Below are 16,967 nucleotides of genomic sequence, written 5' to 3' on the forward strand. Positions count from 1 at the left end.
CCATGGCATTTCTGACAAACACCACCTGACCGGTGAATTAAGACATATACATCGGGCCCTCAGGATGAACGGATACTCTGACCGTACTATCCGCCAAGCTGTCTCTCCCACCACACAGAAACAGCCACATGAAACTCCGACCAAAACTATCACGTTACCATACATAGCAGGCGTGACCAAAAAGATCTCCAAAATTCTAAACAAACATAAGATCCAAGTCCGATTCAGTACAGTGCATAAAATCCGTGATCTGATTCCATCTGTGAAGGATGTCGTTCCTGACTTACAGTATCCTGGAGTCTACAAATTGAGTTGCATTTGTGGTGATTGCTACATTGGAGAAACGAAACGACATGTTTCTGATCGTGTCCGCGAGCACAAGTCAGATCTGAAACACGGCAGAACTGATTCTTCTGCCGTTGCCGATCATTGCTACAACTCGGTGGGCTCTCATGAAATTGTCTTTTCCGAGACCAAGGTTCTCTGCAAACCTCCCGGCTACCATCAAAGGTTTGTACACGAAGCCATACAAATATACAAACACAGACATAATTTCAACCGTGATGATGGGACAAACTTAGTAATCATTGGAAAGATGTTATCAACCACGCAAAAAAGACTTAATTACACTTTTTTGGACCATCTTATCTGACAGGCACTATTTTACTTTACTTTACCGAGTGTTAACATCCCCAGTGTTTAACAGTACTCTCTTCATTGTTCAGCCAGCATTGGTATAAACATGGGCATTTTCGTTCTTTTGTCTATCATGTGTATCAGGCCTCCCCTCCCCCTCTCTGTCCAATGTGTTGGCGTGTGCAGCAGCAACCGCGTCCAAGCCGTCGTCCATTTTTTTGGCCCCCCCCTCTCCCTCCCGATGCGTTGTACTTTGCACTCCGTGCTGTCTTTGAGCCCCGCCCCCCTCCCTCCCGATACGTTCCATTCATTGGCTACCACATTCTGATGAGCTCCCCCCCCCTCTCCTCCCCCTTCAACTTCATTGGCTACCACATTCTGATGAGCTCCCCCCCACTCTCCTCCCCCTTCAACTTGCTTATAAGGGACTAGCTGTACTACCCGGCTTCGCCCGGGACTTGTATCCACCAGGGCCGGCCGCCTTTGTCTCCCCAGTGGCGATGTTAATACGCCACACCAGTTACTCGTTTTGAGGCTGAGTCCCTCCCTCAGCACTCTCCCTCCCTCAGCACTCTCCCTCCCTCAGCACTCTCCCTCCCTCACCACTCTCCCTCCCTCACCACTGTCCCTCCCTCACCACTCACGGCCGGCCGCCTTTGTCTCCCCAGTGGCGATGTTAATACGCCACACCAGTTACTCGTTTGAGGCTGAGTCGACCTAGGGGAGCTTAAAATAATCGTCACCGGTGGTGGCCGTGAACGGGAATCGAACTCGGTTCGCCGGGTTGGTAGCGCAGCGTAGCGTTAACCACTACACCCACCGCTCCTCACACACCACACACGCACAGACACACACACAGACAGACACACGCAGACACACACAGACAGACACAGACAGACACACACACACACAGACAGCACGCTAAGCACTACACTACCGCTCCCCACACACCACACACGCACACACACAGACACACACACACAGACAGCACGCTAAGCACTACACTAACGTTCCCCCTACACAACACACGCGCGCGCGTCCATAGGTACACATACACGCGCTTGCTGCAGACAGACACGACTTTCAGGGTGCGTACGGTAGTAAACGACTGCAATAATAAAGCGGCAATGCTGCGCGAGGAACGCCTTAGACCTGCAACACATTTGTGTAATGCGAGCGTAAACACACAAACACATACAAACACATACACACACATACACACAAACACACGTACATAGACACATACATACAGACACACAGACATAGACATAAACACATACAAAAAAACCCAGATACATACACACACATACATACACACAAACACATACATACACACATACATACAGACACACAGACATACACATAAACACATACACACATAGACATGACCCGGCTTTGCCCGGGACTTGGATCCACCACGCCCGGCCGCCTTTGTCTCCCCAGTGGCGATGTTAATACGCCACACGAGTTACTCGTTTTGAGGCTGAGTCGACCTAGGGGAGGCCCAGGACCGGTTCAAATAATCGTCACCGGTGGTGGCCGTGAGCGGGAATGGAACTCGGGTCGCAGGGTTCGTAGCGTGGCGCGCTAACCACGACACTACAATGCGTTACGCTTCCGTTGTAGGATTTGTGTGAGGCGCGCCGATCCGCTGTAGGGTTTTAGTGAGGCGCGCCGATCCGTTGTAGGGTTTGTGTGAGGCGTGCCGATCTGTTGTAGGGTTTTAGTGAGGCGCGCCGATCCGTTGTAGGGTTTTAGTGAGGCGCGCCGATCCGTTGTAGGGTTTTAGTGAGGCGCGCCGATCCGTTGTAGGGTTTTAGTGAGGCGCGCCGATCCCCCGCGATACAATAATACTGTCTAATCGCTATAATTTGTTTTTTCTAGATTTGAAGCTTTCGTGACTGCAACGATTCATATTCTTAGGTTTTTTCTGTAAAGTCACGTAGGTAAAACATCAAAATTTATAAAAATAAAATAAAATAAAGATCACGACGTTTCGGAGGCAACACAAGTCTCCGTCATCAGGTGGGACCGTCACAGCCAGATTAGCTGCATCAAGTGAGGCAATGATTCAAGATGTAATCCCTTAAAAGCGAGTTGAGGGGGGAGGAGAGGGGGGGAGATCATCAGAATGTGGTAGCCAATGAATGGAACGTATCGGGAGGGAGGGGGAGGGCGGGGCCAAAAGGGTGCGCACAATCGCTTCCACGCCGACGCCCACCCTTTTGGCCCCGCCCCCCCTCCCTCCCGATACGTTCCATTCATTGGCTACCACATTCTGATGATCTCCCCACCCCCTCTCCTCCCCCCTCAACTCGCTTTTAAGGGATTACATCTTGAATCATTGCATCACTTGATGCAGCTAATCTGGCTGTGACGGTCCCACCTGATGACGGAGACTTGTGTTGCCTCCGAAACGTCGTGATCTTTATTTTATTTTTATTAATTTTGATGTTTTACCTACGTGACTTTAGCGAAAAAACCTAAGAATACGCTATAATTTTATAATCGACCGACCCTATAATAGTAATTGCACACATTGTGGTGGGGGGGGGGGAGTGAAGAGGACGTGAAACTTTGTGTTAATGCGTGCGCCTATTTTTAACTGGAATAAAAAATGGCGTCCACCCCGCGGCGAAAAGTTGCTACTCGTTGCCAGGGGCAACCGCCGTCCAATGAAAGCGGCGAAGGCGTCGCTACCCGTTGCCAGGGGCAACCGCCGTCCAATGAAAGTGCGAATGGTCCGGCGACACACACACAGACAGACAGACAGATTCGCGATTTTATATATATAGATTACATCTTGAATCATTGCCTCACTTGATGCAGCTAATTCGGCTGTGACGGTCCCACCTGATGACGGAGACTTGTGTTGCCTCCGAAACGTCGTGATTTTTGTTTTATTTTCATTAATTTTGATGTTTTACCTACGTGACTTTACCGACAAAACCTAAGAATATGTGTTCACCTCTCCACACAGAACATTTCTCCATTTTCTGTTCAAGAGGCACTAATGATTATGTTGTAACATTAGTTTCTAGTGATGTGTGTATTTTGTTGCCATCTTATTGGGGTCACATGATGTGGTGTGATGACATCTTACACCTGCGTCGAAGAGATGGTTCGTGTGCAAGTTGTTACGTTTTGCTTAGTTCTGAGGCGGAAAATGCCCATGATTAATGTAGTCATTTTTAATTGTGAAAAAAAACGTGTCTTGATGCAGGATACCATCTTTGGATTACAGTAAAAGTCAAGCTTATGAACATATTTTATGTCTTGAGCTCGCTTTCATGATTTAATTACAAATTGTAATAAAACGAATCATGTGATCGTCTTTGATCATTTAAACCTAATAAGATGATTAACTATTATATGATTACCAATTGGAAAATAATGTATGATGAAATTGCATTTGTTATTGTTGCATAGCACAATAGCCTTTGTTCAACCACATTCATCTGCTCACGTTCCAAACAACCATGTTTTTAACAATCATATGGGTCCTACCAGATGTATCAATCCTTGCTATTATAATGACCTAAAAATTACCCCAAGCTATATGCAGCCTAAACGGCTATTTCAAAAGAAACAATGGTCTCGGGTTGGAGAAAAGAGGCATCCACGGTGATTGTTTGGGAGGCAGACTTTAAATAGATTGGAGAATAAGGGGGTTGAACGGGAAAACAAAAAGGACCCGTTAAAGGGAAAGGACAGAGATTGACTAGAGGTAAAAACAAGGACAAGAAGGTTCGAGAACAAGTAAACCCGTAAAAACAAAGTTTTTCACTCTAAATCCTTTATATGCGTGGCGGCTAGAGTTATCTCGTCCTCTGGCTTGAGATGGCTGCAATCTATGGGTCAGATGATTGTCTGCCAGTATTAAGCAATTGGTAATTAAATATTTAATTTGTTTTCCCTAAACAGTGTAAAATTTTGGAAAAAAAATTTCACGAAAATTAATTGTCACACACAAAGAGTCTGTGTGGAAAATGTCAGCTCGATTGGATCACGGGAAGTGGGTTATAAAACGAGCGAAAGATTTGCACGGTCCTAAGCAAGCAAGCGAACTTAATATAAAGGATTTAAAAATATATTCGCCTGTGGAGGACGCGGGGATCGATCCCGCGACCTTTGGCATGGGAAGCGAGGGCGCTACCAACTGCGCTACTCCACCACGGCCTGTGGAGGGGTTACGCTCTGGGCTCTTACACTCTGACGTTCAGCCAAATCCATGAATGCGTTCTATTTGAATATATGTAAAATAAATTGTTTTTGCCTAAAAAGTGTAACATTTTGGGAATTTTTTTTCACGAACAATAATTGTCTGGCACAACGAGTTTGTGTAGAAAATGTCAGCTCGATTGGATCACGGGAAGTGGGTCAAAAAACGACCGAAAGATTTGCACGGTCCGAAGCAAGCAAGCAAGCACGCAAGCACGCGAACTTAATATAAAGGATTTAAAAAGGGGCTGAGGCTAATATAAGGAGAGCACGCGGAGTGTCGAGGTTCGGAGGAAGATACAAGCTGGAAGACAGTCACGAAGCTTATGGTACCTTATTGTGTAATCATAGTAGGGTTACTCCGACTACACAATCCGCAAAGCCATCACTCCAACCATGAAGAAGGACCCTCTTGAGGAGCCATTCAAAACTATCACCTTACCCTACATTGCGGGCATCACAAAAAAGATCTCCAAAATCTTGAATAAACACAAGATCCAGGTCCGATTCAACACATTACATAAAATCCGTGATCTGGTTCCGTCTGTAAAAGATGTGATTCCGGACATACAGTACCCTGGCTCTGTGGTAGTAGTTACACTGGAGAAACCAAACGACATGTCTCTGACCGCATCCGTGAACATAAAGCAGACCTAAAACACGGAAGGACCAACACCTCGGCCGTAGCAGATCACTATTATAATTCAGTGGGCTCACATGATATTGATTTATCCAAGACAGAGGTTCTTTGCAAGCCATCTGGCTACCATGAGAGGTTCGTTCATGAGGCTATTCACGTATACAAACACAGAGACAATTTCAACCGAGAAGATGGATTCTGGCTTAGCAATCAATGGAAGGATTTCATAAACTATTTTTGGTCTTCATTGATTGTGTTCACGCTTACGGTGACTTTCAGACCGCATTCCATTTTCTGCTCCCCCCTCCTCTTTCCGAACATAGATGGACTCGTCCATCTGGCCAACTGCTAAATCGCTGTCCTTGGTGCTGACGTTAGGAAAAACCGCCACTTTTTTCAAATTTTCTTGCTGTGGATTTCACACCTGATGATGATTGCTTGTGTTGCAGTCGAAACGTCGTGAGAATTTGTATTCTTTTATATTTATATTATTTTATTATTTCCCTTCTACGTGACTTTACCGAAAGAACCAAGAATATGAATCCTGCAGTCACGAAAGCTTTAAATAAAAAAAAATCATAGTAGGGTTCTTTATTGTGTACTAATAAAAGTGGCTCTTCTTATATTCTTGTCGTTGGAGTTATTACACTAGCAATAAGCCAGTGAGAGTAAAACTGGATTCATTACTCAACCAAAAAAGTGCAACTCTTCTTCTTAAATCGACTCAATTTTAATGACCCCACCATTAACTCAGGAAAGGCGTTAAGGAGATTTGTAAAAAAAAAAAGGCGTGCTCACATGTACAGTGAAGGACCAACACGAAAACACCCTGATAAATGCTCGAGGCATAAACAGCAATTCAAATCATTTTACAATCCTGTGATCGACGGACAACCCCACGCCTCCGAAAGTAGAGGATTTCCTGCATAAAATAAACCTTCAGCTTTCACACAAATTGAACTCTCTACCATACTACATTGTGTACATTTAATTTTTGTTCTATTTTCATGAGTCAGTGTCTATGTTATCTCTTGACGTTTTGGCAGCCGATATGCAGCTACGACAAACTTTCCCTGATTGCAGTGCTTCTCGATATTTTTCATTCCAGAGAAAACCATTTCCCACGAGGCGGTGCAACTCCGTGGTGACTAACAACGCCCGCAAGGCCCATCCCGTGGTGTAAATCCCAGCAACGCCCACACGCCAACCAGTGATCCTGACAATAAAATAAAGCACTAGCGTGGGGATTGTCCTGCACAGCAATGCTTCTCAACCAATGTGCCGCGGCAGTCAGGTAAGCCGGGGAATTGTGGGAATTATATTAAAGAGGCCCCCCCTCCCCCCCCAACAATGCGCTGTCATCCGTGTGCTGATTGGCTGCAGCCAGCACTGGGGTGGGGAGGAGGCACGGGGAGCCCAGTCCACGGGAGGGGGCACGTGGGGGAGGAGCCTTAGTTTCTCCTGAGTTGTGGTACTTTGTAGTAATCATTAGAACAGATTTATTTTATTCTGCGTGCTACAACGATGGAGCAAGCTTAAAAGTGTGCTGTGGAATGGAAAAGGTTGAACGGCACTGCCATATAGTAATCATAAACAAATAGCATCATGGTTAATGGTCGTAATCGTAAATAAATCGCTTAAAATATGTTCGCAAACAAATTAATATATCTATAGAAGGGAACAGGTGGAAACACTCTAACGTAGGTATGGCGGGGTTATTGAGGGCGGACTGGGACAAGATGCTGTAATGATGAAACAAGCGTGAATGAGAGTAGGTTAAAGTGTTGTTGCAAAACTGAACGTAATATTGAAAATCAATGTATCAATGGGCTTAAAAAGGAATACTTTTAAACAGTGCATATTCCTGTTATTAAATATGGATCAGAAACATGGAAATTCATGAATTATAACTCAAAAGTTCACAAAGCATGGAAAGGTGCATGCTTGAGATTACAGTACATGGAGAGACATGACAATGAGAAGTGTTGTTTCCCGATGGTTTAGAATATCAATGAGGTGGCAGCAAGGGAGGGAACACGCCTAGAGGATGTCCATTATGGCGATGGAGGGATGATATTAGCTTATGTGCAGGAGCTAAATGGATTATCACATTGCAGGGCCTGTAAAAGATGGTAATGGCTTGGAGTTGTATGTATGTTGAACTTCTTTCGCACCGTACGTAGCCAACCGTGCTAATTGGAGGTGCTGGAGAATAACAAACTAAACACAAAAAACAGTTCTAAAGAAATGATTTTCAATCTAGATTTAAAAGTGCATCGCTCCAGTGGCTTCCTAATATCGGAAGGAAAAGCGTGGCTTCCTAATATCGGACGGCCAGACGGCCACAGAAGCGCATCTGAAAGCACGAAATCCAGTAACCGTCTTTTTTCGATGGTTAGCTAAAAGCCACTGTGAGGATGACCGGAGATCACTTGATGGTTTATGCTCCTAGATGAGATCAGCAAGGTATTGTGCTTCATTTGTGTCGAGCAAGTTGTGTATAATGAGTGCGGCCTTATAATGTATCTTGCAGTACCCGTCATGACACGTGCCAAATAATGTTGCGCACACTGCAGCTTGGTAATGTTTTTGCCAGACGTCCCGTAGAGTAGTGAGTTTAATAATTGAGCCTTATCAATACTATTCTACACGCCAGCATGTTGGTTATCCATAACAGAGGTGTTTAGGGTTAGATCGCGAAGGTGCAACATTTGGGTCTCGAGTGAGGTGTTTATTCTGGACGTCTGCATTGTTCCACTCTGTTCTCCAGCGTTCTCTCTGAGATGGTAGCCTTCCTATATCCACCTGTTACGTATTTTTGTGTTATCTAAAACAACTAATACCGTCATCTAGGTGAACTGCACGTCGTTAATTTTAATCTAAATATCAGTAGGAGGGAGGCGGAGGAGGGAGATAAAGGACAGAGGTGAGGGAGGAAAATAAAGGATGGAGGAAGAGATTGAGATGAAAGGCAGTGATAGAGTAAAGGGACGTGAAACAGAGAGGAAAGAGAGAGTAAATCATAAAAAGAGCAAAGGAAAGTGACAAGCAGTGGGAGGAGGATTAGGCAGAGGCAAGTGAGATTGAGAAGGGAAATGGAGAGATGATAAAAAGAGGTATGAGGCCGAATGGGGATAGAAACAAGGAGATAGAGGAGGGAAGTAGGTGAGATACAGTGGATGGAGGAGAGTTTGTTTTTTGGTAAGTTAATTGAAGGTGGAGGGGTGCTCAGTCCCTCCGACCCATCCAGAGTCGCCATTGGCCACTGTGGTGGCTGCGAGCGCAATTAGGGGAACAAGGACAGATTTCGTATTCATATGAATTATCAGAACATTTTTTCACTTTTGTTTATCCTCGATCAGCCTGTTCCCATCCTTTCCCCAGTTGTACACCATCGTGACATATAAATGTCCTAAATAAAACCAAATATTTGGTCATACTGCATTGGCGGCGGTGCATTACCACAAATAACAACTCAAAACATTTGTCAATAGCACTGCCTTCAAAGTCTATAACAGGTGACATGTCAGGTAATGATCCATTTTTATAGCACATTAAAACATGGTATGGAAGGTCATGACCTGAAACATCACTAATTATGTTTCCTCTTAAGGCAGTCTTATTGATGATGGTGTAAGGACAGTACCGGGCCTAGTGGCTGTAAATGATTGCAGCGATGAGGACAGGCAGGGACAAGTGAGGTAACTGGGTGAGGAGTCAACACGGGGGTAGAGATGGAACCCCCGGGGTGTTATAGTGAGGCAAAGGAGAGAGTTCGGGAAATGGGGGTGGCAGAGCCGAGGGGAAATAAAAGGCAGCGTGGAGCGGGGTTCGGGGCTGCTGTGGGGATTCGGGGTCCGGACCGCCGTTGTTGTCATCACGGTGGATCGCCCTCATCGTCTTGGAAGGCTGGGAAAAAAGTTATATATCTTCGCCGTGGCTACTACAGCGACGGCTCCTATATAGTCAGTTGGCTATATAGTGAACGTCGTGTAGCAGCTACATAGTCACCCAGTTGTATATAGTCAACCTGCGTCCACCTGATAACATGTCATCGAGTTGGGTGGACTGTAATATAATATAAATCAATATAACTTAAGCAAGACAGCGTCTCTGAGTGCTACATTACAATGGTATTGAGTTTTTGTCCCGTATATAGATTATTTTAAGATACAACTTGAATCACTTTCCATGAAAACTAAATAAAACAATCAACATACCTAGACCCCCCTCTTGCATGAATACTTCAAACAACATCTTCTCTTTCTCAGGGCAGCCTTGAGACAGCATGTCCAGCAGGCTCTGCAGGCGGGGCAATGAGGAGGCGTCATACCTGCCAAGCACACACAGGCGGCACGTCACACAACAGCCATTACCCTTCACAACTGAGCTCCACAGACAACATTACCATCAAGTTCTCTACATTTGACACTAACAAGCCATTTCAAGTTAATAAAACTCAACTTGTGATGTGATGGGGCTAATGGGTAACAAATCAACAACGAGCAGACACGAAGTAATGGAAAGTACAATTTGGTTATGTCCATCAGGCTATGATTCTTAGGGATTTAGGTACGCGGGATATTAATAACTGTATTTCATATAGTATCGAGATATTAAGAGCATCTCAATACACTGTACAAGCACATACGTCTATACTTGTGTAGTGATTGACTCATAGACACTAAGAGTAGGAGGCACTCTGTTTATTAACAGCCTTAACAGTTCACACTTTAGCAATGACGGTTCCCAATCAGGACAGCTGGTAGGCTGCCTGACTGGCGACGCCGAGATGGTGAAGACGGAGACTATGGTGAAGACTCCACCAGCAGCACGACGGGGATCCCACTCCAAACGACAGCCCCGAGGTCCCCTCCCGGGGTCCCTCTTATACTGTCAGTGTGGCCTGGCTCTGCCCCGGCCACGCCCCCCTTCTGGAACCTACTAGCAGGTTATCGATGAGCCCCTTCCATAACTTTTCCCCTAGATCCCTCTCTGGTCTATCACGTGACCTGATGTCAGTCAGGGCTGCTGTAGCTGCAGATCCCCTTCCCTGCCAGCAGCCAGCGCTATGCTGCTTAGTGACCAATTCTATGTCACTACACTTGTGAAAAGGAGTTCCAGCTGGATGAGTCTTGAACTTTGTCCTGAATACATTTTACACACAGTGCATCATACATCAGGGAATTACTCTGTTATGCGCCTCGATCGCCCTGCTACTCCTCATTTTATTTCCTTCCCCATATTTCCTGGAACGTTCCATGACTCTCCACCAATCCCATTCATTTATCCTAACGGATTCCCAACCGACCCCTCATTTCCATTTAGTTTTCCCTGACGACCAATCTCATTTGAATGTTCTCCACCTACAAATCGATTTTGTGTGCCCAGCGTCGGGTCCCCGTGATAGCTCACGATTGAGAGTCGAGCGAGCCGAGTGTGTATGAACTTATCCCTTAATAAGGTTTACCCCTCAGCATCTCTTACACATGTAATAAACAATAAAACTAAAGCAAAAAAAACACAGGTTGGGCAGTTTGACCAGCAGTGACACGCAGAGCACACCCGTCTCTAAACACTACCTCGATGCAGTGAGCGAATCGTATTCTTATGTGTAATCAGAGACTGATGCAACACCATCTCCATGCATGCAGACAGGGAAACCCATGGGAAAGGCGAGAATTTGTATAGAGGTGGTTGGGCACAGATGTCGAATAATGATGGGATTAGGAGAGTATCCAGTCTACAGTGGAGGAGATAAGGAAGGTCCCAAGTCCGGACTAGGAGAGGAGGGACCCAGGCAGTATGTGAGGCAGCCAAATCCCTGCAGCCTCTTAAAGAGCTTTTCTCCAGACAACTTGTGTGTGGGAGTGGGTTGGTGCAAACAGCCCAAGAGAGAGAGCAGCTCCTCACTGGCAGATCTCCATCAGTTCCTTGATGAGGTTCCTAAGGGGGTCCGTTTTCTCCTTCCACTCCAGCCCTGTCAGGGCAAGACGCGGACTTCAGTCACGAGTTTACACAACGAGGGTTCGTCCACTTTACGATGCGTTACGTTCGGTCTGCACGTCACCCTGGTGCCACCTTAACAGCAGCTATAGTGGGAATTTACTCTGCATTTTACCTCAAACACAAAATACATTGCAATGTGATGCTGGAGCAGCATCGAGTGCTTTGCTGAGAGCGAGGGGGCGCAAGCATTCATCACAACGGGGGTCTCCCTGGAGGGGAGCACAGCCACCAAGGCAGCCGGCACCGCGTGGCGTGATCATCACGGCAGCCATTACCTCTCTTCTTGGTTTCCTCGTCCACTTCTTCTTTTGTCTTGACAGAGGAAACACAAACACAGCGGTCACATTATTCTGTCAACAGCAGAACTTGTAACCAGCAGTGTACACCAATTAACGGGAATACATATGTAACGTTATTACAGCAGTCATAATGGTAATTTACTGGACACAAACATAGAGCAGTGATTAAAATGACTCAATAGTAGCTACATTACATATTGGACACTTTCTAAACACCACGACTATAGCCGGTCAACTTAACAACCTGGCATGCGAATGGAGTACTGGGGAAGGTATTGCTCCACTTAATATCCTCTCCTCCAGTGAAAATATCTTCAATGGTTTATAGTGTAATGTGGATTTTTTAATATTTACTATCATTAAAATTTAATATATTACATAATAATACGCCAACAAACATTCATAACTACAATTTAATATTACTAAATATGATATCCAGTAGATTGTTTTAATTACCTGAAATTGAATGTCACTAGTGTTTTTTTCTAAACTTGTAAGATAAAGTATATAACACATTGACTAAACATATAGCGAGTGTGTGTTTTGCGAAAGCGTGTGCCTGTGTGTAAGTTCTAAAATGTAGCTGTTCTATTTTTGTGAATGTTTTTTTTGTTATTTATGAATGTTTATATTTATTTAAGCCTAGATTGGTAAACGCTCCGTTTGTCTGCATTAAATTCCACCGAGTCAAATGCCTTTCCATGGTCTACAAATGCCTTTTCAATGTTTCCTGCACCTCTGATTTGCATGGTTGGCTATGTACAGTGTGAAAGAAGTTCAACATACGAACATACAGGTATGAAGGTAGAGGGAATTCTTGAGCATTTTCCAGAATTTTACCTATGACATGTGTCACAGGAACATTATAATATATTTTTCTAAAATTGTATTTGAGAAGCAAAAGGAAACATTTTGTTATTATTATCTATGGGACTTTTTTAGCAGTGTAATGCGGGCGTAAACGGCCTCGCGGATATGACGTCATGGGGGGAGGAGTTAGGTCACGTGTGACAGAGGGGTGAGGTCTTAAGGGAGAGATACCGAAAGAGACGGGGGAGTGTGGGAGATAGAGTTAGAGTGAGGCCACGCAGGGCGGAGGTCGGAGAGTAGCGAGATCGCCACACACACGCAGAGTAAGACTTGGCACCGTTGGCCAGCGGTGACCGAGCGCGGAGGAACGACGGGCAGCGGTGGAGCTGTAGTGAGGGCAGCCGGAGGACTGCACAAGGGATCTGCAGCGGAGCTGCAGAGGTGTGGAGGCTACGGGAGCGAGGGCAGCTACGGAGCTGCCAAGGGGAGAGCTCTGAGCGAGGGCCGTGTGGGACAAGTGTAAGAACCCAAATAAAGGACAATGGAGACAGACCCAGGATCGAGTCCTTTATTACACTGGTGTCAGAAGTGAAACGGCATGTCAAAACAGCTCAGAAAAAAGATTATTCCTGCGCCATCATCTGCATCATCATCCGACGACGACGACCTTTCTCAGGCGGTGGACTTGCCTGCGATGGAGGAGGAGATCCGTGCGGGGACGAGTACGGGTCCGGGTGTCCAAGATGTCGCCGCGTCGGTGGACCCGTCTGCGCCAGAGGACGCAGATTGGCGATGGAGGCAGATGGCGGCGCAGCTGGAGACACTGAAAATCGTGCTCGCGCAATTGTGCGAGCTCGTCACGCCGAGGACGGTGTTGGGGAGAGCCGATGGAGGTCCGCAGGTCGCTGCCTTGCCTCCGCTGTCGGCGCCATTGACCACGCGACAAGAAGACGCCATCTTGGGCGTGGCAGGAGAAGAACGGCGGGAAGCTGCCATCTTGCGCTCTCCGCGGCGAGAGGCCGCCATCTTGAACACGTTGCGATGCGACGCCATTTTGAATATGCCGCCTGGTGAGTCATCGGCTGGGGACGGCGCAACAAGGAGTCGCAGTCGTCATCTCACGACCGTTAAAGAATTCTCCATCGGGGGCGATTGGAGTGCTTTCGCCTGCAGATTTTTGGCGGCGGTACGCTCAGCAAGGTGGACGGACGCTGAGGCATTGGAGGTTTTACCGACTCTTCTCGATGACGAGTCGGTGAGATTCTTCCGTTCTATAAAGGCCGAGAAGAAGAAAACATTGAGAGGAGTTTTCGACGAGATGGCAAAAGCATATGAGCCACCGGATGATGCTCATCGCCGGTTCGTTCAACGTCAGCGAGCGCCCGAAGAGTCGCCGGTGGCATACAGGGATGCGGTGTTGGAGTTGGCCATGGCTGCATACCCGGAGACGGCGCCTGACCTGCTCGAACCTCTCATCTTGGGTAAGATGCTCGAGCTGTCCCGGGATTTGGGGATTCCTATGCCGGTGTGTGGCCACGAAAAGCTCACATCCCGGGCGGCCGCTAAATGTCTTGATGCCCAGTTCAACCTGCGCCGTTGGAAGCAAGTCACGGCGTGGACGGGGGGGCCCATCGTCGAAGGAGGTGCCGCGGGTTGGGATCCCAAGAAGGCGGTGTACGTTCCTGACGGGGGGGGGGCCCGCAGGAGCTGACAGCCGCCTCTGCTCAGTGGTCGGCCCGCAGTACGCCGGGGCCGCGATCTGCGCCACCGCCACGAGAGCGTCGGGACGGGGGGCCTGCGGCGCGGCGCAACAACATCGACTGCTTCCGCTGCGGCCGTAAAGACCATTACGCCAGGGACTGCTGGGCCCGTGTCCCAGGCCCGCTCCAGCAGGAGGCCTCGACAGCGGACGTGCCACGGAAGGATCCTCCAGGACAGGCAAGTCGGTGCGCACCAGACACCCGGCAAGGCTTAACACCTCACTCATCACCGTTGTCGTGCGATCCGGGTGTTGTTAATAATGGGGGGAGGCCATCGACTGGGCCACGTCGCTCGGTAACGCAGTGGCGTAAATTGGCACGGCGGGTCGTCGCGGCCGCTACTGGTTCGTCCACTGTACCTGGTTCTATACAAGGGGTGGACGTGCGTATTTTAGTGGATTCCGGGGCGTCCGCGACCATTATATCGGATGTAATTTTCCATCTGTTGGACATCCCACCTGAGGCCGTGCGTCCGGTTTACGATTCCTGCGTCGCTGCGAACGGGGGTAGCATGGGCATTGTGGGCCAGGTGGACGCTAAAATATCTATCGGGGGAGTGTCGGCCTCGGGAATTGTGTTAATTTCGAGGTCCCTTGCGGTTCCTTGCTTATTGGGAACTGACTTCCTGGCCAAGATGCCCATTCTAATTCGAATTAATCAAAACTGCATTGAATTACCGGGTGGCCGGAAAATTACATTTCTACCGTCGCCCTGGGGGCGACCTGTTCCGGTCGCTCAGGTGCAGGCGCTGTCCGAGGTATCTGTCGATATTCCACCTGGCTCACAGATGCTTATCCCCTTGCGATATCGGAAGCCTGTACCTGGTCGTCAAGGTGCGATTGGGGTTTTGTTGTCGCCGTCTGCCACCATAACGGGCGGATCGGCGCTCGTTGGGGCGCAAACTATTGTTCGGCCAGACCAGCAGCCGTTTCTGCAGGTGCTTAATGCAAGTACCGAAAATGTGTGTGTGCCGGCTGGTACGGTTGTGGCACATGCCACTACGGCGTTTACGGCACAAGATCATCTGGGCAGCCAGGTCATGGTTGGTGGTGTTTCAGGTCCTGGTGCCGCAGATAATCGCTGGATCGCCGAATTGTGTGGGGAAAATTCTTCCCTTTCCGGTGAACAACGTTGCGCGCTTCGTAAATTATTATTCAGTTATTCTGATGTGTTTAGCTCCGACGATTTGGACTTGGGATGCACCTCGTTGCTTTACCATCATATTGACATAGGGGACGCTGCTCCTATTCGGTTAAACTCGCATCGGATGAGTCCGGCGGAGCGAGATCAGGTTCGAGAAGCAGTGGATGACATGTTGGCTGCGGACATATCTCCGTCTAACAGCCCATGGGGCGCGCCTGTTGTTTTGGTTAAAAAGGATGGCAAATTACGCTTTTGTGTCGACTTTCGAAAATTGAATAAAGTGTCTGTGGCAGATGCGTACCCCCTGCCGCGTATGGACGACTCCCTCGATGCCTTGTCGGGGGCGAAGTTCTTTTCAACGCTAGATCTCTCTTCGGGATTCTGGCAGCTTCCCCTTGACGAGCCCTCGCGGGAGAAGACTGCTTTCCGTACGCCGCAGGGGTTATTCCAATTTAATTGTCTTCCGATGGGGTTGAATGCTGCCCCTGCCACATTTCAAAGGTTGATGGAGTTGGTGTTAACAGGGTTGCAGTGGGAGACATGTCTGATATATTTGGACGATATTATCGTCTTCAGCCGCACATTTGATGAGCATTTACTGCGGTTGGAGGCTGTGTTCGCCAGGATGCGTTCCGCTAATTTGAAATTTAAGCCTAAGAAATGTCACCTACTGCAACGCTCCGTGCGCTATTTGGGGCATATCGTCAGTGCGGACGGGGTGGCCACGGATCCGGACAAGACAGCATGCGTCCGTGACTGGCCAACCCCGGCCACAGTGGGGGATGTACGTCGGTTTTTGGGGTTTGCCTCATATTATCGGAGGTTTGTTCCAAATTTCGCGACGATCGCGAGGCCCTTGCACCTCCTTACGGGTAAAGGAAGGAAATTTGCTTGGGGACCGCCAGAAGAGGCGGCGTTTCAGGGCCTGCGCGATCGACTGGCTATGGCACCGACGTTGGATTATCCTGATTTTGATCACCCCTTCATTCTGGATACGGACGCGAGTGACACGGGCATTGGGGCCGTGTTGTCTCAGTCAAAAGGTGGTGTGGAGCGCGTGGTGGCGTAAGGTAGCCGGGTTATGTCTCCCGCCGAAACCCGCTACTGCGTCATACGCAGGGAAATTTTGGCAATTGTTTTCTTTCTCCGCCAATTTCGACCGTATCTCTACGGTCGTTCGTTTATTGTACGCACGGATCATGCGGCCTTGCAGTATGCTCTCAAGATGGACCAACCATCTGGCCAGTTGGCGGGGTGGTTGGAAACGCTGCAAGAATTTTCCTTCCAAATTCACCATCGGAAGGGGGTGCGTCACGCGAATGCGGACGCGCTTTCTAGGTTGCCGCAGCGATCCCCTTGCGCGTGCACGTCTGGGACGCATAGATGTGCGCCGATTCAGCAACCCCCTCAGCCTGTTGCGTTGGCGGTCGACGTGCCTGAAGCTCCAAA

At 47.9% G+C, this 16,967-nt stretch overlaps 3 protein-coding genes across 4 annotated transcripts in view; all 3 read right to left on the reverse strand.

Annotated features, from left to right (window-relative positions):
- LOC144734295 (zinc metalloproteinase dpy-31-like) overlaps positions 1 to 3,890 on the reverse strand; it is a 51,695-nt gene extending 47,805 nt beyond the window's left edge. Inside the window, exon 1 of the mRNA XM_078616451.1 lies at positions 3,605 to 3,890. The gene's annotated coding sequence lies outside the window, so the exon portion shown is untranslated. The remainder of the gene's footprint in view (positions 1 to 3,604) is intronic.
- Positions 1 to 16,967, reverse strand: part of LOC144736680 (uncharacterized) — an 828,508-nt gene that overhangs the window by 687,766 nt on the left and 123,775 nt on the right. The gene's annotated exons all lie outside the window — the stretch shown is intronic.
- LOC144734310 (astacin-like metalloendopeptidase) overlaps positions 9,149 to 16,967 on the reverse strand; it is a 32,125-nt gene continuing 24,306 nt past the window's right edge. The window contains exons 6-9 of the mRNA XM_078616452.1: positions 11,782 to 11,818; positions 11,411 to 11,477; positions 9,743 to 9,830; positions 9,149 to 9,202 (exon numbers count right to left, since the gene is read on the reverse strand). Of these exons, the coding sequence (XP_078472578.1) occupies positions 9,149 to 9,202; positions 9,743 to 9,830; positions 11,411 to 11,477; positions 11,782 to 11,818 (246 nt within the window). The remainder of the gene's footprint in view (positions 9,203 to 9,742; positions 9,831 to 11,410; positions 11,478 to 11,781; positions 11,819 to 16,967) is intronic.

This window comes from Lampetra planeri, chromosome 3, assembly GCF_965212315.1.
Source record: "Lampetra planeri chromosome 3, kcLamPlan1.2.h2, whole genome shotgun sequence".
In the NCBI taxonomy this organism is placed as follows: Eukaryota; Metazoa; Chordata; class Hyperoartia; order Petromyzontiformes; family Petromyzontidae; genus Lampetra; species Lampetra planeri.